Source organism: Sturnira hondurensis, unplaced genomic scaffold (assembly GCF_014824575.4).
Source record: "Sturnira hondurensis isolate 20B ecotype Veracruz unplaced genomic scaffold, ASM1482457v3 Scaffold0004248, whole genome shotgun sequence".
NCBI classification, from domain to species: Eukaryota; Metazoa; Chordata; class Mammalia; order Chiroptera; family Phyllostomidae; genus Sturnira; species Sturnira hondurensis.
Window position 1 is genome coordinate 461878 of NW_028076879.1, and position 23003 is coordinate 484880.

Below are 23003 nucleotides of genomic sequence, written 5' to 3' on the forward strand. Positions count from 1 at the left end.
TGACCATAGAGACTTGGCTTTATTTCTGAGCTCTCTATTCTGTTCTATTGCTCTATGTCTCTGTTCTTATGCCAGTACCAAGCTGTTTTGATTACAGTAGCCTTGTAATACAGTTTGATATCAGGTATTGTGATCCCTCCTGTTTTGTTCTGCTTTCTCAAAATTGCTGCACCTACTCGGGTTCATTTATGGCTCCATATAAATTTCTGAGTTGTTTGTTCCATATTTGTAAAACATGTCATTGGTACTTTAATAGGGACTGCATTGAATGTATAAATTTTTGGGGGTAGTAGGGCCATTTTGATGATGTTAATTCTTCCAGTCCATGAGCATGATACTTGTTTCCATTTGTTTGTGTCTTCTTTAACTTCTTTTTTTAAATTTATTTATTTTAATTGTCATTCAAGTACAGTTTTCTTTTACTTTCATCCCAGCTCACCCCCCACCCAGTGTTGCCCACCTTCCTCTCATTTCCACCCTTCTTAGTTTTTGTCCATGTGTCCTTTATACTTGTTCCTGTAAACCCTTCTTCCCCTTTTACCCTGAAATTCCCTCTCCTCTCCCCTCTGGTCCCTGTCAGCCTTTTCTCTATTTCAGTGTCTTTGATTATATTTTGCTTGCTTCTTTGTTTTGTTGTTTAAACTCCCATTAAAGGTGAGATCATATGGTATTTGTCTTTCACCACCTGGCTTATTTCACTCAGCATAATGTTTTCCAGTTCCATCCATGCTGTTGCAAAAGGTAGGAACTCCTTTTTTTTCTTCCTGCTGCATAGAATTCCATTGTGTAAATGTACCATAGTTTTTGATCCATTCATTTACTGATGGGCACCTAGAGTTTTGTAGTTTTCTGAGTACAGGTCTTTTACCTCCTTGGTTAGGTTTATTCCTAGGTACTTTACTTTTCTTGTTCCTCTATCAAATGGGATTTTTCCTAATTTCTGTTTCTGATATTTCATTGTTCATGTACAAAAATGCCCTTGATTTCTGAATGTTGACTTTGTATCCCCCTGTTTTACTAAATTCATTTATTAGGTTGAGTAGGTTGTTTAGTGGGATCTATAGGATTTTCTATGTACACTATCATGTCATCTGCAAACAATGATGGTTTTGCTTTCTCCTTTCCGATTTGGATGTTATTTTTTTCTTATCTGATTGCTGCAGCTAGTACTTCCAATAATATGATGAATAGGAGTGGACAGCATGGATGGAACTGGAGAGAATTATGCTAAGTGAAATAAGCCAGGTGGTGAGGGACAAATACCATATGATCTCACCTTTAAGTGGAATCTAATCAACAACAAAAAAAGCAAGCAAAATATAACCAGAGACATTGAAATTAAGAACAATCTGACAGTAACCAGAGGGGAGGTGGGAGGGGATAATGGGGAGAAGGGTTTTCAGGAACAACTCTAAAGGACACATGGACAAAACCAAGGTCAGGGGGTAGAAGCAAGGGAGGGAGGTGGGTTTGGTTGGGGTGGTGGGGGGTTAATGCAGACAACTGTAATTTGACAATAGAATAATTTTGAAAATAAATAAATAACTTAAGTAAATTATAGATTAATTCAGGAAAATATGTGTTTTTATAATACATTACCTTTCTACCTAGAAATTAGTAAGTTCATCACTTATTTTTTTTCCACATGGGCTGCACTCTGATCTTTATTTTTTTTCCAACTTTTATTTAATTATTTTTCAAGTACAGTTTCCTGTCTATTACTCCCATCCCATCCCACCCCCCATCCTCCCCCCTCCCTCCCATTTCCACCCTTCTCAGTTGTCCATGTATCCTCCATATAGGTTCCTCTAAATCCCTCCCTTATTTCCCCTGAAATTCCCTCCCCTCTCCCCTCTGGTCACTGTCAGCCTGTTCTCCATTTCAGTGTCTTTGGTTATATTTTGCTTGCTTGTTTGTTTTGTTGTTTAGCTTCCTGTTAAAGGTGAGATCATATGGTATTTGTCCTTCAACACCTGGCTTATTTCACTCAGCATAATGCTTTCCAGTTCCATCCATGTTGTTGCAAAAGGTAGGAGCGCTTTCTTTCTTTCTGCAGCATAAAATTCCATTGTGTATATGTACCATAGTTTTTTGATCCACTCATTTACTGACAGGCACCTAGGTTGCTTCCAACTCTTGGCTATTGTAAATTGTGCTGCTATGAACATTGGGGTGCATGGGTTCTTTGGGATTGGTGTTTTAGGGTTCTTAGGATACAATCCTAGCAGCATCACTTATTATTAAATGGAGAGATGGGGAATTGAAATGTCCTGACCAATTCCTGCTACCTTCATTTTAAATCATTTCATTGATAATGTTTCACATAGTATTTTCACCTAATAATTATTTACATATATAAATATTTGTAACAATAAGCAATATTTATTGAGTGCCCAACACATACTACCTGTTTGTGTTAAGCACTTTATGACTTAATTCTCCTTGTTACTCATTTCTTACATAAAAGAATTTTTTCTCTTCTTTAAAAATTGTTCTTCAATTATAGTTGTCTGCATTTTTCCCCCACATCTTCCCCCCAAACCCAGCCATCCTTACCCACCACCCTCGATCCTACCCCACTTTGGCTTTATCCATGTGTTCTTTATACATGTTTCTTGACAACCCTTCCTCCTTTCCCTGCCCCATTATCCTTTCCCACCCACCCTTCTGGTTCCTGTCAGTTTGTTCTCTTTTTTTTAAGGTTTTATTTATTTATCTTTAGAGATGAAGGGAAAGAGAGAAGGAGAGAAATATCAACGTATGGTTGCCTCTGGTACATCCCCTGCTGGGAACTGGCCTGCAACCCAGGCATGTGCCCTGACTGGGAATCGAACCGCGATCGTGTGGTTCACAGGCCCATGCTCAATCCAATGAGCTACACCAGACAGGGCCTTGTCAGTTTGTTCTTAATGTCACTGTCTCTGGTTATATTTTGGTGCTTGTTTGTTTTATTGTTAGGCTCCACTTAGAGGTGAGATCATGTGTTTGTCTTTCACTCTTTGGCTTATTTCACTTAGCATAATGCTCTCCAGATCCATACATGCTGGAAAAAAAAGCAAGTCTTGAAGAACTCAGGTTACTTGCCTGAGGTTTCACAGCTAGTGGCAGAGCTCAAACATGAATCCCAGCATCTGATAGCACAATCTTACCCATTGCATTGTATGGCCAATGGGGAACACCTTCACTTTTGGTCTATTCACTTTATGGAAGTCATTTTTTATTTCAGCAGATTATCTTAGGTTTCCCAGATAAATCGTCCTATCAGCAAATAATAATAATTGTCCTTCTCCTTTCCAATATTTTTACTTCCTCCCCTTTGTCAAACCGACAATAGTCATTTCTTACAATGCTTACACCTGTTTAAAATATCAATATCTTAATATGGCAATCATTAAGCAGTTCAGGAGTATGGTAAGATGATGGGTTGGAAATAAAAATATAGACATTATGCCTGTGATTTTGAGTATGCCAGATTAGAGTTGCTGGAATGACTGAGTTTCAAAAAGATGTTCCATGTATGATTTTGTTTCTTTTTATTTTGTTGCTAGTCTTAAAACATTATAAAATTTAGTGTAAATTATGTTAATGCTAGGAACATGGTTGATTATTTTTTATATGAATGCCCTGATTTGATTGAGAGCATATAGTAAGTGTCTGTTGGTGCTGATAAGGCAGAAAGGTGGGGAAATGCATGGAGGCAACCAGAATGGGATCTCAGACTTCATACTCCTGGGGCTCTCTAAGAGTCCTAAAGACCTGCAGGTCCTGTTCTGGATGTTCCTGTCCATGTACATGGTCATGGTGGTGGGAAATGTTCTCATCATCCTGACCATAAGCACTGACTCATGTCTACACACACACTCCCATGTACTTCTTCCTGACCAATGTCTCCTTCACTGACCTCTTCTTTGTCACCAACACAGTCCCCAAAATACTAGTGAACCTTCAGTCTCAGAACAAAGCCATGTCCTATGCAAGATGTCTGGCACAGCTCTACTTCCTGGTCTCCTTGGTGATCCTGGACAACTTCATCCTGACCACAATGGCATATGACCACTGTGTGGCCATCTGCCACCCTCTTCACTAGACTACAACCATGGGCCCGGGGCTCTGTATTTTGTTCCTCCACTTATGTTGGGTGCTCTCTGACCTCAGGCCTCTTCCTCGCCCTCCTATGACCAGGGTGACCTTTTGTGGGTCCTTGAAGATCCACTACATCTTCTGCAAGATGTCTGTCCTGCTGAGGCTTGAGTGTTCCAACACCCAAGTCAATCACACATTACTGATTGCCACTGGCTGCTTTATCTTCTTCTCCCTCTTAAGGATCATGATCATGTCCTATGTCTGGTTGTCAGCACCATCCTCTGAATACCATCAGCCTCTGGGAAGTAGAAAGCGATTGCCACCTGTGTCTCCAATCTGGCTGTGGTCACCCTCTTCTATGGGACACTTGGTGTGGTATATCTGCAGCCCCTCCACACCTACTCCATGAAGGACTCAGTGGCCACAGTGATGTACACTATGGTAAACCCCATGATGAATCCCTTTATCTACAGCTTTAGGAACAAGGACATGCATGGGGCTCTGGGAGGACTCTTTCTAGGGAAAGTCTTCCAGAGGTTGACATGAGGGTAATTTGGGGTATTGAAGTGGAAACCAGAAATTTCCCCCAGCAGGTGGAAATCATTATCCTGTGGGGAATACAGAAGAAAATAGCATGTAGCTTCTGCTCAGAAGGAGCTCATATATCTGTGGTGAAGAAAATACACATGTAACTAAATATCCTCAGACCTCATCAGCTTTGATCATAAAGAAGGTCATACTAACACTAATACTAGAAGTTTGCAGCATCAAATCCTTCACTTACTTGACCACAGGACCACAGTGCCACCATCCCAGCCTTTTAAAATATACCCAACTATGGCCTGGGAGGGGGGTCTCATGTTCTCTAGCACAAATGCAATCCTACTCCCAAGCCTTGGCCTTCTCTAAGGAGCCTGCTACCTGTAAGCCATTTGGAGAAGACACCTTACATGACCCCCACTGCAAGTGTTCTGAGTGAGGGTGAGTTCATGATGCTTCAGTCTGACCCACAGACTCTCTGGATGTAGCCCCTCCAATTCAGGCAAAACTTGTAGGAAAGTTTTCTCCTTTGCTCTGGGTTGACTCTTTTCTCTTGGGCCTTAAACAAGGCTGACCACACCTTTCTCCTGCTTTTCTTTTCCCTGTGTTAAGACTTTATCCCTGGGCAGCTCATTCTATCCTTTACTATTCTGGTTCCTCACTCCTTTGGCCCTCACTCCAAGTGCCCCATCCTTGACTCAGAACAAAACTCTCATGCAGAGCAACACATATTCCTGAACCAGAATGGTGGTGGAGGCAGTAGATGGGGAGGAGGTAATATGACACCAAATCTTACTTAGGGTCAGTCAGCCTGCCTTCTCAAAGGCACTGGCTAGAAAGGGAATAGTAACTGATGAGAAGAGGAGTCACTGGATAGTGGCAGATGGAGAGAGAGCAATTATTTACAGATGAATTGAGGGAGCCAGTACGGACGTGACTTAAACTGAGTTGAACTGATCTGAGGTTCACTTCATTCCATTGATAATAACCAAGTGCCAATTACGGCCCTTGACTTGGGTTACACACATGAATCAGGTGCTCACAAGGGATGAGGAGGAAGGCTATTTCAATACAATGTCTGAAAGATTATGGTCTTGGCAGGAGGACTGAGTGGCACATAGGAGGAGAACATAGTCTGCCTTGTCAGTGATGAAAGGAGGATTGGAGATGGCCTCTTCAAGGTGGTGACAGCTAAGCTAAGATCAAAGAATGCTACTGAGTCACCCAGGATAAGTGGGAAGGGCAAAGTAAGGTCACTCCCAGAGGGGAGGAGGCAAGATGCAGAGGGGCGTATTCACATTAGCAGCAGATGGCACTACCCATTACTAGGGTGTTTGTAGAAGTCACCTCACCATTCCAAAAATCCTTTCTCCTCTGTAAATTGAGAACAATGGCATTATGTACCTCAGAGGATAGCTGTGAGGATTAGATGGGATGATGTGCAAAAGCCCTTAGCAGAGGCCTTGGCCCTTAGTGTAGTCGTTATAAGCAGACACAGCTGGACAAGGGCAGGGAATAGCCTGATGGCAGGGAATAGCCTGATGTGTGCACGGACTATCCCAGATGACTGCAGCTGCAGAACAAGGCCAAGCAAGCCAGGAAGCTAAGAAGCATGTGGTGGGGAGCAGGCTTCAAAGGCCACCAATGCCTTTTTGAAGAGCTGGGAGTGTATTCTGTAGACAATGAGATACCACTGAATGTTTACAGTTTATAGTTTCTACTGTGTTTTATTAAACCAACAATAGGCATATATTGTAGACATATTACAGTAAAACTAAGCCAAAAGTAATTGCCTTTAAATTTTAAATTTTGTATTTAATTGTTTTTAATGGTTTCAGAGATGAAAGAGATCAGAGACCAGAGATAAATAGAAATCAAAGTTTAAACTTTGATCTCTGCTAAAATGTATTTTTTCAGAATGAATTCAAACTGTTTTGAAGCTTGTTTTTCTACTTAATATCTATGTTAGTAAATATTCAGCTATGTTACCACTTAATGCCTGTGCAGTATTTCAGTGTGCAATTCAACACATATGTCAGAATTCATTGAATACACCACCCATTATTCAGTATTTGGTTGTTTACAGTTTTCCCCATTGCTTGCAACTCATCTTTGCTTCCTTACGCAATTGTTTCCACAGGCGAAATTGGTGAAGTGGACTTGCTGGGCCAAAAGATTGTACTTTAAGTTTCAGAAACTTTTAAGTATTGGGTTGGCCCAAAAGTTCATTTGTTTTTTTCCTTAAGATGGCTCTAGTAGCATTTAGTTGTCTTTATTGTCATTTGAGACAGTTTTGTTAGATTGTACTGTGACACTTGTCTTTACACTGGAAATTTCAAAAAAACTTATCAAAATTGTTGAATTTCTGTGTTGCCATTTTAATATTGAAAATGGAAGAAAATATGCAACATTTTTGGCATATTATGCTTTATTATTTCAAGAAAAGTAAAAACACAACTGAAACACAAAATGCGTATGTGCAGGGTATAGAAAAGGTGCTTTGGCTGATCGAAAAAGTCAACAGTGCTTTGTGAAGTTTTGTGCTGGAGATTTCTCACTAGTACAGAGAGCCAGTTACAGTTGATAGTGATCAAACCAAGACATTGAGAATAATCAATGTTATATCACAGGGGAGGTTGCTGACATACTTTAAATACTCCAGTCAATAAAGTTTTTTGTGAAAATGAAAACATGTCTTTTATTTTAAGGAAAAAGCTAAACAGACTTTTTGGCCAACCCAATAAAATAGTCAAAAGCAACATTGTGCTTCTTTCCCAACACTGCCCTAGTTAGCATTGTACTGGAAAAGGGGGCTACTCTTTCTCTTTTCTAGATAACCATGGAAATAGCCAGCTGGAAGTTAATTTAAAGTTCAAACACACACTTGAGTGAGCAGTCTTTTTGTCAGTTGGCTCCAAGCTATTAACAGGCTAACTGCTCTGGCTCTTTCTCTCACTCTCTGGCTGCTATAACAAAATTCACAACATCCAGATTTCTTTCTTGTCAATAGCATAAAGGATCTTGTTAAACTAAATAAAGTTACGTACCCACAAAGCACATCACTGTGGACAGGACAGTCAGGTGTGCTGATAACTCCACTTGGGACCCCTGAACCACCAGGATGCCAAGTGGAAACTGGCAGCTGTTAGAAAGGGGAAAATTGAAGTCATGTTCACCAGAGAACATTATCAAAAAATATGTAGACTTCTGGTTTCCACTCTGACATATAAAGAGCTTGCAACGTGTTATTCTCATCCTTACAGGAAGAAAAAAGATGAACAATCTCAAAAATAAAGAAAGCCAACAATTCTTCTTAGATCCATCAGATAATTTAAGTCACATGGATGTGAAATTAACCTTTGCTGTTGCAAACCACTGAGATTTTATGGGCTTGTTTGTTAGTACAATGCAACCTAGCCTATCTTGACTGATACAGATGGAAAAACTCTTCCACACAAAGTGAGACACAAAATCAAAAAGCATTATGAGAAAAGACAGATTTGACCACATAAAAATGTAACACATCTGTATGGCAAAACACACATCATGATGAGACAAATGGCATGCTGGAGTCCGTATTTATAAGTACATGACAAGAAGCTGACATCCATAACGATGAGGTGTCCTAACAAACAATCCAATGGAAAAGAGCGCATAAGTGTCAAAATGCAATTCCAAAAGAAGAAATTGGCCAAGAAATATGTGAAAAGAGATTCGACTGCAGTTTTACCTAGACATAAAAATTCAGATAAAAACATTGCCATTGTTTAACCTTTAGATTATAAAAATTAAAGACATTATTTTTTTTATTTTAGTTGTTCAAGTATAGTTTTCTGTCTTTTTCTCCCACCCCAGCCCACCCTCCAGCCCTCCCCACCTCCCTCCCTTTTCCACCCCCCTTAGTTTTTGTTCATGTGTCCTTTATACTTGTTCCTGTAAACCCTTCTTCCCCTTTTACCCTGAAATTCCCTCCCTTCTCCCCTCTGGTCCCTGTCAGCCTGTTCTCTATTTCAGTGTCTTTGATTATATTTTGCTTGCTTCTTTGTTTTGTTGTTTAAATTCCCATTAAAGGTGAGATCATATGGTATTTGTCTTTCACCACCTGGGTTATTTCACTAAGCATAATTCTTTCCAGTTCCATCTCTAATGTAGCAAAGGGTAGGAGCTCCTTTTTTTCTTTTGATGCATAGCATTCCATTGTGTAAATGTACCATAGTTTTTGATCCATGTACCTAAGTTGCTTCCAGCACTTGGCTATTGTAAATTGTGTTGCTATGAACATTGGGGTGCATAGATTCTTTGGATTGGTGTTTCAAAATTCTTAGGATATAATCCTAGCAGTGGAATTTCTGAGTCAAGAGGCAGATTCATTTTTAGTTTTCTGAGGAAATCTCATACTGTTTTCCATAGTAGTAAAGATATTTATCTATAACAAGCCTTGATGGGAGGGACAAGGCTACACAGGCACTTGTTATAACCTAGCAGATGTGCAAATTAGTGCAGACGTCTTGGAAAGTAAGAGGACAACATGTACATGTGCATGTGTATCTCAAAATTTATATTTGCATTTTTTAAATTCTATAGTTATTCATAGAAATTAATTTAGGTAGACAATTACAGAAATTTGGGAAGATATCTTCATAAGGATATTCATCATAGCACTATTTGTTACTGCAAAACAGTTGGAAACAACTGAAATTATATCAATAGAAGTTTGATTAAGTGAATTGTGGTTTATGTGTACAATGCTACACTGTGCAACCATTCAAGTAAAAAAGAATGATTATCATGGAAGATGTTATATTGCATAATGTGTAGAAAAATAAAAGGCAGGTTATAGAACAGTAATTGTTCTCAGGATGTGAAATGTGCATGTCATGTATATGTAAAATCTCTGGAGGAATGAACATAAAACTATTCAGAGGAGTTAACACTGAATCAAGGTTTTTTTGGTGCAGTGACACTTGGACCCAGGTGTCAAAGGACACTTGTATTTTTACTTTCTACTTGACCAAATAATAATAGAATTGGAATGTTTCCACTATCAGACAAAACATTTCTGAACAATTTTTAACTGAAGATATTTACATGTGGGGACACAAAGGGAGAAGTCCCAAATGAAATACAGCTTCCTCACTTGTTAAGGACCCCCTTCTGTCTTGGAGGAGAGGTCCAGGAGAAAACATGCCAAAGCCTAGGTAACAGATCATCCTTTGGGGGTCATAGATAGGGCACACTGGGACAGTGCTAAATGCTCAGAGCTAGATGGAGTGGTGAAAATGGTGGTGGTCATACTCTCAAAATATCTGCCTGGTTCAGCTCTAGGAAAGAGCTTGTCCAGGCCATTCTAATCAAAGGTAATTAAATATGAAAAACTGTGAAGAGGTGCTGTCATGCTGGGTCCTTATGGAATAGGTAGAAACAAGCCCAACCACAGAAAGGAAGTTGCTAAGGTCATTGAGCAGTGGTTACAGCCCACATGCCTCGTTGTCCTTTACAAGAATTTTGCCCTTTGAGCTCATTCTCTAACCCAAAGTCTAGAGAACTGTGAGTATCAGGAAAGAGACATAGTTCACCTCTGCTCATTAGACTCTATTGGCTGGCACTGCCTACAAGGCAGGGAGGCTGATGGCCCTATGGGGTTGCGGAGGATAAACCCCCAGCACACACATCTCCCCTCCCTCTACTCCACCTGTCAGTCCTACTCTGTCCTCTAACATTGTCTACTAGCAAGAGGAAGCATAGGAGTAGTTCCCAGGTGACTTTGCATCATCATACGTTGGCAAAACGTAAACATTTTTTTCTTCCTGTTGGGAAGGGTGAGGCCTAACAAGAACATCAAAGGGGCTATTGGCTGTGTGGCCACAGCTAATGGGAAGTGAGTCCTTGGTACAAATTTTGTTCTCATCTCCCATCCCTATTCATCCTCCTTTGCTCCACACCCATCTTTGACCTCATTAACCTTCTTTAGTCATCTCATTGGATACTCCTAATTCTCCCATTCTCTCTCATGTCCCATCTTCTCATGCCCTTTCCCCAAATGCTATCATTGTTTCTCACCCATTTTGCTCACCATGCTGTCCCATTTCTCCCTATATTCTTGCATCATATCTTCATTGCTCTATTCCCAATCCTGTCCTACTGTCTACCGTCATGTCCTTTCCCCCCATCTTCATTTCAGCTCATTCATACACTTTCTTGGCTCCGAGAAGAGATCGCAGAGAAGCCAAGCTCCAGATATAGCCACGGGACAGTTTTAGGAGTGATACAATAGAGAGACATCAGAGCATAACTGTCAGGACAGGCTAGTAGCCTTCCAGAGGAGGCTGGAGAAAAGACAAAAATCAGGAATGGATGATTGAAGGCTGGAGAAACTCAAAAAGAGGGAATCCTCTGCTTGAGGCCTGCACTGATGTATAACTAAGGAAACTCAGAAAGAGGCATTACTTCCCAAGACTACATTTATGGATACTTTCTGAACTAGGAGGTTTGGGGGAGAAATGCAGAACTTTGGAAGAGAAGGTTACAATGGACATCCTACAGTGCAAATTCTAAGGACCTAATTGGAGTAATAATGCTTACTCTTTCAAAAACTTGATTGTATATTTGAGAATGGTGACTCACTTAATAAGGGAGAAAAATATGGCAGAGGATGGAGAAGAAATGTGCCTTTTTAGACCTGCAGATATACCATGCATGTATTGATGTAGCTTTTATGTAATGGCCTATTTCCCTCTACAGATCTTACCTGTCTCCTAAACATCTTATGGGATTTTCTGCATTAGTAAAGAGAAGGAACTGATTTTCCTAGAGGTGAAAGGTGAACCATAGAATACAATAATCCTTGGCACTGGTTTAAAACATCTTTCTGCACCCTGATCTAGAAGGAATTTCCCATTTCCCAGGAGAAGAAAACTTCACAGTGATATTCGTGGTTCTTTAGGCTGTGATCAAGCAAATAGACCTTCTTTGTAGGCTACTGTTGCCCAGAGGTACCAGGCTTCCAAGGGTTCAATGCTACCTGGAAAGTGAGCATAGCCAGAAAAAAGATAGCAACTTGCCAGGGTTGGGGAGCCTTGCTGGGCAGATCCTAACCTCATTTCCCCTCATCTTACCTGTTCTTCTTAATAGCACATATCACCACAAGATGTATCAAATATGGTGTGTGTTTATGCCATTTATTTTGTCACCCTTCATTAACATGTGAGTTGCACAAATTCAAAGATTGTTCACCAGTGCCCCAAAAGAGTGTTTGGATTATAGAAACAATTCAATAAATGTTCATTGTCCAAGTAAATGAATAGATTATGTAGAAATCCTTTGCAGGACAGATACATCACACAATATTTTCCAACATCAGAATGTACAAATGAATGGTTTGTAATAATTGGCATGCTGCTTTCATGGAAAATTTTTCTCAATTCAGAGAAGCAGGAAAGGAGAGGCACTATCAGCCTGTCACTGCTCAGGTCAGTGACCACTTCCCCATGAGCACCCTCCACAGGGCACCCTGCACATCAGGGTTTCTAAGGCTATAGACAAGTGGGTTCAGCATGGGGTTGATAACTGTGTTGAAAACCCCAACCCCTTTATCCTTGTCTGAAGACTCCTCTGAACCCAAACGCATGTAGTTGAAGATACCAGTTCCATAGAAGAGGAAAACCACAGTAAGGTGGGAGCCACATGTGGAGAAGGCTTTCTTCCTGCCCTCCACTGAGCGGATTCGTAAAACAGCAGCTGCCACGTGGATGTAGGAGGTGATGATGAGAACCAGAGGGACACCTGCCATTAGAATACACATGACAAAGAGCAACAGCTCATTGAATTGGACGCTGGAGCAGGAGAGCTGGAAGAGCTGTGGGAGGTCACAGTAGAAGTGATTGATGACATTGGAACCACAGAAGTTGAGGGTAGTAAGGGCAATAGTTTGGGTCAGTGCATTGCTGATGCCACAGGCCCAGGACACGGCCACCAATGTCGACTGGACTGTCTGGCTCATGCGGGTACTGTAGGTGAGGGGCCGGCAGATGGCCAGGAATCGGTCATAGGCCATGGCTGTCAACAGGAAGCAGTCCATCCCAGCCAGAAGGTGGAAGAAGAAGAGTTGAGAGAGGCAGGCATTATAGGAAATTATACGCCTATGGGACAAGAGACGACCCAACATAGCAGGGACAGTGACAGTGATACACCCAACATCCAGCACTGACAAGTTCCCCAGGAAAAAGTACATGGGGGTGTGGAGTTTGGGCTCCACCAAGATGGCAGCCAGGATGCCCAGGTTGCCCCCAACTGAAACCAGGTAGGCAAAGAAAAACAGCACAAAGACAAATGGCCACAGCTCTGGTGTCTCCACCAAGCCCAGTAGGATGAACTCAGTAACAGCAGTTCCGTTTGCCCCCAATTCTGGCTCCATGAGAACCTGTAAGAAAACATCCCAGTGTGGAAGCCTCAGTTGACTTAGTGTATTTATGTAACATAAGGGTTTACAGCCCCTGTATTCAAACCTTCCCAATATGTTCCCAGCTCTCTAAGTGATGATTTTCCCTCACCCCCTGCCACATTGCACTCACTGACCTCCCATCACCCCAAAACTCTCAGCTGAGATGCCCCAAACATCCAATACTTGTCCCTCCCATATTCTCCCTATTATAAGGGTCAGAACACTTGGGGAAAATACATTAATCTCCATGACTGTGGATATTAGACATTTTAGCCAAGTTCATTCCTCCAAGGTGAGGGACATACTCTCAAATACAAATGCAAAATCCCTTGGTCAACAAATTGCCAGTGTCTTGTTTTTAATTAAGCCTTTACACTGGACTTTGAACAACAGCTTAATAAAATGATGTGTACTTTTTATGGTATCTGCTACCTGCTTCACAAGTTAAAATTGTAACATGACCTATAGGTGGCCTGCTGCTAGGGACAGTTCCTTTTCTGCATTGCAAAGTTACTTTTCTGCATAGCCTTGCACTTGTCCTTAACTAGGGCACAGTAGGTAGATTGACCAATAGCTCTAAGGAGAGGTTCTCATGTGAAGCAAGCACATACATAGAAAGCCAAATGACCTAAGATTTTCACATCTTATCATAAACTCCTGGTCAAAATATATTACTGTGCACATTTCTTTATTGCCCATGGAATAAGAAGAGCTACATCTTCACTAAGAGTGGTGTTATTTCCCTGCAGAAAATGCACTGGATTCAGAAAATGGGATGCAGCTGGAGTCCAGTGACTCTAACAAAAGGGAACAGTGATGAGAGTCTGTGCTCAATGGATAAAAGGCTGGACCTGGTGATCTCTAAAAGGGCTTTAACATTCCAAGAGCACCTGCTTGCTGAGATGGTGGGAGCATCCTCCTCAGGCATGGTCATCACTGAAAAGAGATAAATGCCTTGCCAATTGACAAGTCAATGGATAGACAACAGCTCTTTACATATATTATCACATTAAAGAGCAATTAACTACTTTGCTTTCCCCTTAGGGTCCATTTGCACACAAGCATTAGATGAAGACCTCTGATGTTTTTACCCCTTTACTCATGCTGTTTTGTCTTCCGGCCCAGGCCTCCTTCCAACTCCTGGAGGCCAATTGACTCAAATACTGCCTTTGAATGACTTCTCTGTGAAAATACTTCCATCTCAAAAGATTCTCTCTCTCTCTCTCTCTCTCTCTCTCTCTCTCTCTCTCTCTCTCTCTCTCTCACTCTCCTTCTCCTCCCTCCCTCCTTTCCTCAGCTACAACTACACATTATTTCAGGGAATTTCTCACTATCTACCTTATAACTAAGTTACTACTCTAAAAAGCGTATCTCCCTTCTCTGTAAGAGTGATTCAGTTTTCCAATTGCAGTACTTACCATAATACTTGACACATAGCAGGTAGTCAATATTTCTCAAAGAAATGAATGATTTAAGTGTCCATAGGATATCAGAGAACGAAAGCTCCATCTAGTATGAACTGGAGTAGTCATGGAAGACTTTGAGAACATAATGAATTAGAGCTAGACTTTCGTGAATCACTATGACTTAGTGGAGGAATAAAGGCAAGTGCCAGGTGCAAGATTGCTGCAAGGACCACAGCTCTCCTGGTTTTGATGCAACAGGAAAGGCATGTAACAATCCGCACACTGCTATGTTTCTTTCCATGGAAAGAACCCAGAGAATAAGGCCCTTAGGAGGAGTATACCTTTCAGACAACTGAGTTATACCCTGGAACAGAAGAGCAGCAAACAGCTACAGCCAGTCCTAGCATGGCCAGAAGCACAGCTTGCTTGAAGTCAATGGGATTCTGGGGTGACCTCTGATCAACCAGAGACATCCAGAGTATTGAAAGGGTCACCATGAAAGGGCTCATCATCAGGAGCCCTTTTTAATCACCATTCTCAGGGCTTTGTAATAAGCCCAGGCCCTCCTCACAGAGCTAAAAGCATCTCTCTGCTCTGGAACTGCATCCCAATTGTCCCTGCTCTCAGGGCTAAAAAGGTTCAGCAAGGACTGACTGCAATGAAGGCTCGAAGCTGCCTGATGAAGTCAGTGCCAGTAGGGGGCAGTGAAATAGACTTAGCAAATCTCACACTGTCTCCTAAGAGTGTCAGAGGGCAGGCTGGCTTCATCTAGGAAAGGGAGGCATGGGCCCAGGGGCCCAGTGAGGATGCAAACCTCTTTGTTATCACCCCACATGTTTCCCCCTAAGGCTCCCTTTTACAGGGGCATCAGCTGCACCCTGTGTGGAGGTGGGTGTGAGCTGATGGCAGCAGGAAGGCAGTGGATGGGCCCCTGAGAATACTCACCCTGGCATGGGCAGAGAAGCCAGGGAGTTCTCTTCAGGAAAGAAGATGAGGAGCTGTGCAGACTCAGTTATCTATTCAGAAAGAAAGCAGCTGTATAGAGGAAAATGAGGAAAAAGGAGTTGATTTCATCTTCAGCCTAGGGTCCCAGTCACTAGGTGTTGTGCTCTGGGGGAGTCTGAGAAATGATCCCTCCCAGGAAAAAAGAGACAGAAGTCATCCACGATGTTTTGTAAACAGCTCCAGCCCTTAATGAATATAGCAACAATGTCTTACATCTGCTGGTATTTGGGTGTTCTTTAACAAGGCCTTACCTCTCCCCCAGGCTTTATGACAGGTAGTTCTGGTGAATGATGTAAGTTTCCCTTAATCATGGGTTGCTGAGGCCTATAGGACTTGTCCTCATTCCCTAAGTCCCCCAGGAAGCCAGAAGGGACATCGAGACCAGAGACAGGTTCCCTAAGGGAGGGGTTTGCTTTTGCAGAGACCAGTGAGTTTTCAGATTTGCCTTAGGCCTGAGAATGAGATGGGATGGGGAAAAGGCCAGGAGAAAGACAGGAGGGAGAAGCCTTCCTCGATCCCAGGTCCCTATGAGTTTTCAGGAACATGGTGCCCCACTTCAGGGCCTTGTTAGTGGGGGTGGCCTGGGACTGTGTCTCCCGGGCTCCTTTGATGATGCCTGAAGGGGTGGTAAAGAGCTCTATACAATTAGAAGGCCACCTGGGGCTAACATATGATTGTCTAGGACAGATCCTTAGAGATGGGGAGGTCTTGTGAAGGTCACAGATTCACAAATGGAAGATGAGGGAAGAATAAGGAGTGTGTTCCTCCAAGTCCTGTACCCACCAATGATTCCACATCCCCCATCCCCCAGGGACAGTGCCCTCTCAACAGAGAAGCCCAATACAGCCAGAAATGCACTGTAGATAGATTTGCTTCTCTGATTATGAGTTGTTTGAATTTGTAAGATTCAAATTTGCTGCACCCTTTGGCCTCAGTTTCCTCATCTGTGAAATGATCATATCTTCTATCACAGAACATTGTTGTGAAGATTATTAATGAACTAAGATTCATTAAGATACTAATAGAAGTTCAACAAGATATCAACATACCAACTGGTAACATTTATGAGTGCTTGTTACAGACACAGGAGTGTGCTAAGAACCTTGCAGCTCAGAGTCCCTATCCATCCTCACAACAACTCTATGAAGTAGATTACAGCAGACAGAGCTGATGTGCAGACTCATATCCTGCTCAGTCATTCTTCTGATTTCACCTGTGGCTGTGTTGGAAATTTTCCTGCATGTTTCTTCTCCTTGTGAGCTGACAACGTCACCACTTTCCTGAGATCCTCTGATACCACAAACAATGGGGTTTGGAGGGTTTCACTTGGTCTGAGCACATGTGGAGTTCCGATGGCAGAGGACACCTTGAAAATGGGAGACAGGAGCCAATGAATAAACACCCCACTGCCTCTTCTTCAGACAGTTCTGGGAGGCATTCTGTATGCTCTTGCACAATCCAGTTCCTGCAGTCCACAGCAGGCACCTCAGAATGTCCCCTCAGTGAGGAATACTCCTTCCTTCTTTGTCTTGTTCTGTTCATAACCTCAGTCTTGCTCCATGAAATGACTTCCCATTTAAACTACACTTGCATCTTGTCTCGGGTTGTGCTTGGTGGGAGGGAACCCAGTTCTGACACTTAGTGCTTGGATAGTCCTAAGAAGCATGTTTTCCAGGTGAAAATCTGGAACTGGACCATTCACCACTGCTTGGGTAAGCAGGTTGGTGGTAACCCCTAGCATAATTACTGAGACTCACTTGTGGTAGACTGGGATGAGATACAGGTGCAAGACAAAACACGGGGTTATGTGTTAACACCAGCACGTTAATATTATGTGAACCATGATAATTATAATAATGGGGTTTTAAGAACTAAGGGTCACCTTGTTAATTTACACAGAAGTCTTGAAGAAATAGAATGATGGGCCCAGGTCAGCCAAGTACCAATTCAGAAATATGTTGTAAAAGCCAGGATACCTCTGTGGCAAGATTTAATGAGATATTAATCTTCTGCTGCCACAAAGCAGACAGTGCTAGAAATCAGACCTTGGAGCTAATTGTAAGGGTGGTACACCCACAGGCATTATGAATGTATGTGTAGCTTCGTTACATCTCCTAAACTAAATCCAGAGCCCTGATAGAGAAGGAGTGAGACCTTGAGTCATGGACAGGGATGTTTGATGAGTTGAGCACTAGAATTTTGAAACCTCAGACCCTCCTGAACTTTATTGGTAAAAGCATCTCTGTTCCCATGCTAGGGAAGGTCAACCTCCTTTTGCCTGAAGACCATGCAAAGATCTTAAATGAAGCAGATGCCTTACAAGGTGATTCTTGTCCTCCTCAAAAACCTCTCCCATTTCTCCCCAGTGCCTTCAGAAAATGTTGGGTTAGGTCTACGTATATTCTGAGAAAGAAACTCTCATCTATAATCCAAAAGGAAATAATTTACTCACTGAAAAGAATTCCCATACCTGACTGAGGTAGGCTGAATATTGGCCCTTTTCAAAGATATCCAGGCCCTAACTTCTGAAATCTACTTTATCTGGTAAAAAAGAGTTGGCACATTGTTAGGGGTCTTTAGCTGGGGAGCATATCCTAGATTATCCAATGGAGCCTAAAAGTAATTCAAGAGTCCTTACAAAAGAGAGGTAGAGAGATGTTACAGAAGAGAAAAAGGCAATATGGTGATGGTAGTGGAGTGGATTGATGTGGCCACAAGCCTTGGCTGGAGGAAACAGTGAATGGATTCTCCCTGGAGCCTCCAGAAGAAACTTTTCCAGCTGACACCTTGAAGCTAACTCTGTAGGACTCATTGTGGATAGGCCTCCAGAACCATGAGAGATAAATTTCTGTTGTTTTAAGTCACCAAGTTTATGGTATTATGGTTTATGGTAATGTATTAGCCTGTAGAGCAATAATCTACTGGCTAATACCTCCTGGGAGAAACTGGAAGTTCCTCCTCTTTATAGGGGAGCAAGATGGGAGTGGATCATGAGGATTGAAGGAACAGGTAGAATGTTAATGTTAAATTCGGAGAGTTCATTGACATGGTAGCACTTTGCAGAATTCAGGATTTAATATTTTGGCCAGGATGCCTAGAGGTTGTCCCAGGATGCTGAGATGTCCCTTTGAAACTGGATATTGGTTACAGGGCCTCTGCAAGAACCACAGTCAGACCAACAAAGTTTGGCAGGCCGACCTATGAAAGTATGTCTTCCTCCAGGTCAGTGGGTGGGCAGAAGTGCTCCTAGCCTATGGTTCAAGGGCAGGAGCTGGGTTATGGGGAAACTTCAAGGTCTACAGTAAGGTCAGTGGGCTGGCCTACCTCTGGAGGCACAGAAGAAGAGTGTGTCTTCTGACATGTCCCAGGATAAGTAGGAGTGTTCCTGCCCCATGACTAAAACTGTTACAGCCATATTACAAGGCTCTTTCAATGCCTGCAGTTGTGCTGAGGTTGGAGGGCCTGTCTCAAGTGCATTAATGAGTGTGGCTTCTGCCCTGTCCTTGGTTGGGAAGGTTTGGTAGCTAAGAGGGGCTGGAGCTGAATCACGGTCTGCTACAGCATCCAAGCCAGGACCAAGGATGGTCGAGCCATTCACAGGGCTGTGGCTGAGTCTACAGGGGTCCAGGCCTTTGTGCAGGTCTGGCCAAGACTACTGTCAGCCAGTTAGCCTCCTTGACACCAGTAGCCTTCTCAACACAGCCCTCCTGGGTCTAGGGTTGCTCTAGGGTCTCGCAATCTCCTAGCTTGATCCTAAAGCTTCCACAAGGCAGATTGGTCTCAGTATGGCTGTCAGATACTCTGGCTAGAGGGAATATGAGTGAAAACCTCCTTTTGTGTCATCTTATTGGCTATTATAATGTATAAAATATCACACACACATACACTATATATGTATGTGTAATGTGTGTGTATATATATATATATATATATATATATATATATAGTAGTTTGGGGTGATGTTTATCAACTGGGGAGAAGTTAGAATGCACAAAAATAAATATTAATGTATTAAATATTTCATGTAAAAAGAAATTTTAAAGTACTAGAAAAAATCACTGACAAATACTTAACAGCATTTTCATGGAAAAGTCACTTTTTCTAAGCATGATACAAAACAAGATAATTTTCACAAAAATGTCAAACTTAATTTGTGAAAGAGTCATCCTAAACAAAGTTAAAGACAGCTGGAAAATTGAGAAATATACGTGGAACATATACAACAAAGAGATACTGTCCCAAAACTTGAAGTGTTTCTACCAATCATTAAGATAAAGATACACTACATCAAAGGGCCCAAAATATTTCAATAAGCAAATTTGAAAGAATAAATGTAGGTAATAAACAGATGCAGAACACCTACAAGAAATTTCAAATTTAAAAACAGTGCAGTCATGAATCAAATTTCAAAGTTTTATGTATAACACAAAGTGAAGTCAACAAGTGAGGTCACAAGCGTTTTGAATCTGCCCTAACATTTGGCCTGGAAATTTGTCAAACTCCCAATGAAGACATGGTAAAACAGAGCACAGTTTTTGGCAAGTAGAAAGGCAGAATATTTGCAGGTTTTTAAATTTTTTATTTATTTATTTTTAGAGGGGAAGGTGAGAGGGAAAGAAACATCAATGTATGGTTGCCTCTTGTGCATTCCCTGCTGGGAACTTGTCTGCAGGGAACTGGCCTGCAACCAGTATTTGCAGGTTTTTAACTTCATTTCCTTAAAATGGGTTCCCCGCCACACATAAACACATAATTACTTTTATGACTTTAGTGAAAATAGTTTCAGAAGCATGAGAAGATATGTAAATAAGAACATCATCCCAGTATTATTAGCAATTACAAAAAAGAAAATAAAAAAGGAATAACTCAAATCTCATCAATATAGGTTTAGTTAAAAAGATATAGTTTATACATGAAATAAAATAGTACACAGCCTTTAGAAGAGATGAGTTAGATTTGCTGCTTGACATGTAAGAATTGTACTTTGTAATGCGAACAGGGACCAAACCATTTACAAAAAATTGTGGTGTTTTGATAATTCGTGTGTGTGTGTGTGTCAGCATGTGTGGATTCACTTGCCTGAAAGGCTAAACACCAACTATTATCAATAGCGGCTTTAGATCAGAGGATTATGGTCAACACAGTATAAAAGGGCATTGGTGACATTCTCTATTGCTTGAACTTCCACATCGGGATATATGACATATAGAATGAAATTTTTTAATAACAAACATTTCAAATTCAGAATAAAAAAAGCAGAGACAAATTCTAAAGGAAAGTGAAGAAACTACAAATTGTTAGGAAACTCTGTGATCCCAGAGGGTGGACAGAATGCTGGGAATCCATATCCTCGGTCATCCTTTGTGATGCTGAGCCCATGGATCAATTGTATCCAGTGGTGATGTTGCCCCAATCATCCCTTGAGGCTTTAGATCAGTGTTCATATGGCTAAAATACCCAAGACACAGGGATTTTGAAAGGAAACAAAAAGCTCTGTTCCACCATAGGGTTAAATGCTGGACGCTAGAAGTGATGGTGGCAAATGTGGTCTCTCTTCAGGGTAAACAGAGTGACACAGTTTTTTTGTTCATTCAGACTAGTAGAATTGGAGATTAGAGGTGGAAAAACCGTGATGATTCCCTTGTGGCTCTGTCAAGTACAGCCCAGAGAAAGTAGAGAACTTACTCAAGGTCAAGAGCATTGTGAAGGATAGGAAGTGATAAGGTGATAGCCATGTCGCTAGTCTTCCTCTACAGTTTTCTTGACCCTTGAAGGAAGCTGGCTTTTTGTATCCTTGAAAATTGGTGACTCAAACAAGATGAAAAAAGAGCCATTGTTCCCCCTGGCTTTTCACAGTATTGGCATGCCTGACCCAAAAGGCAAGGAATAACCTGGTGAGTTGAGGAGAGTTAGTCACTAACTCTGATGAGATGTTAGAGAAGGAGATGGAGGAAATATCAGCACTCTTTTCTCCTATTTTCCCCTCTGATAAACCTTCACCCTAACATTCTAGGAACATCTTCTCTTCAGAGAAACAGAAAATGAGTTCCCTATGCTACACTTTAAAAAATGGTCACCTAAAGACATGCTTTCATTGACTTTAGGGAGGAGAGAGGCATCAATGTGAGAGCGAAACATTGATGGCTTGCCTTCCATATGTGCCCTACCAGGTATAGAACCCTCAACACATGTATGTGCCCTGACATGAATCAAACCTGCAACACTTTTGCTATATGGGAGGATGCTCCAAACAACTGAGCCACCTGGCCAGGGCCTTATGCTACACTTTTAGCACTTTTATCATAATTTAAAATATTATTTTACTCTTGGTAGACTGGATGGACTACAATGATGGCATCAGGGCTGCCAGAACTGGATGTTTCTGGAAAATGCAGAATAGGAAGCTCACATCTCCTGTCCTTGACCTACTAATTGTGTTACTCCACTTCCTTCCTCTTGTCAGATCTCTCCACTGTTCCTCATCTCCCACTCTATCTCTACCCTATTTGACCCTTCCAGTACCTGTACACTTTTGCTTGCAACTCTATCTTGTTTTTCCCTGTTTCTCATTTTTCATTTATTTTTTCACAAACTCCCCATTTGAATCTTGTTTTATTTCTCTCTATCAAATCCTTTCTCTTCACCTCCATTTTGCCCATCCTTTCAATCCCTTTATCCTCATAAAATATCACAGAGAAGCCATGCCACAGAAATAGGCAAAGGAATTATGAGGGAAATGAATTGTGAAACATTAGTGGCCCAGTAGGGATGCCAAGGATAGACACTTAGTTCTAATAGGGAGGCTAGAGGGGAAATTCAACTAAATGATTACTGAACGAAAGGCTGGTAAGCAGCACATGAGGTAAGATAGTGTTCTAGGTTAGAGATATACTTTCCCACTGAAAACAGAAACTTAAGGTGAGACATCACCAAATACAACAGACTTGTATTTACAGATATAGGTTGTCTTAGCTAACAGATTAGGGGACTAAGAGTAAGAATTTAGAGGGGAAATTTATATGAAATATTCCGGAGAAGAGTTAGTGTTGAAATAATATTCAGATTATAAATGTTTAGCTTTTCAAAGATTTGAAACATATGAGGCAAGAAGGATGGGGAAAATTCATCATGGTATTATAAGAGGTATCATATGTGTCGATGGAGTTTTAAAGTTGTGCGCACAGTGATCATGCTCTCAGGTGTTACCAGAGAACACAAGACGGCACAGCTCCCCATCTGTCTCCTCTGTCTGCCAGGGCATCTCTGTGTGATAGGAAAGAGATGAGGTGCTCTTTTAGTCTTGCAGCAGCCTGATGAGAGAGAGAAAATAATCCTGACCTCGAGACCTAAGTTTTATAAACAGGCCAGCCATACCTGGGCCTGAGGGAATCAGATGACCCCCTGGTGGGGAAATCTGCAGGGATATTTTTGGAAACCCAAAATCTAACCAACCAAAAAGCCATTCCCTGTGGGATATGAACCTGTAAGCACTCCTAGGTTTCACTTCTACCCAGTATAGGGAGCAGTCA

The 23003-nt window shown here is 41.6% G+C and overlaps 1 protein-coding gene and 1 pseudogene across 1 annotated transcript; one reads left to right on the forward strand and one right to left on the reverse strand.

Moving 5' to 3' along the window:
- The first annotated feature begins 3639 nt into the window (after nt 1-3639).
- LOC118986269 (olfactory receptor 1D2-like) lies at nt 3640-4629 on the forward strand (annotated as a pseudogene).
- Nucleotides 4630-12070: 7441 nt separating this feature from the next.
- On the reverse strand, nt 12071-14560 carry LOC118986270 (olfactory receptor 3A2-like). The gene is made up of 2 exons (XM_037045044.1): nt 14482-14560; nt 12071-13042 (listed from the first exon to the last, which is right to left on the reverse strand). The coding sequence occupies exons 1-2, from the start codon at nt 14482-14484 to the stop codon at nt 12089-12091; spliced, it is 957 nt and encodes a 318-aa protein (XP_036900939.1). The 5' UTR covers nt 14485-14560; the 3' UTR covers nt 12071-12088.
- Between the last annotated feature and the right edge of the window lie 8443 nt (nt 14561-23003).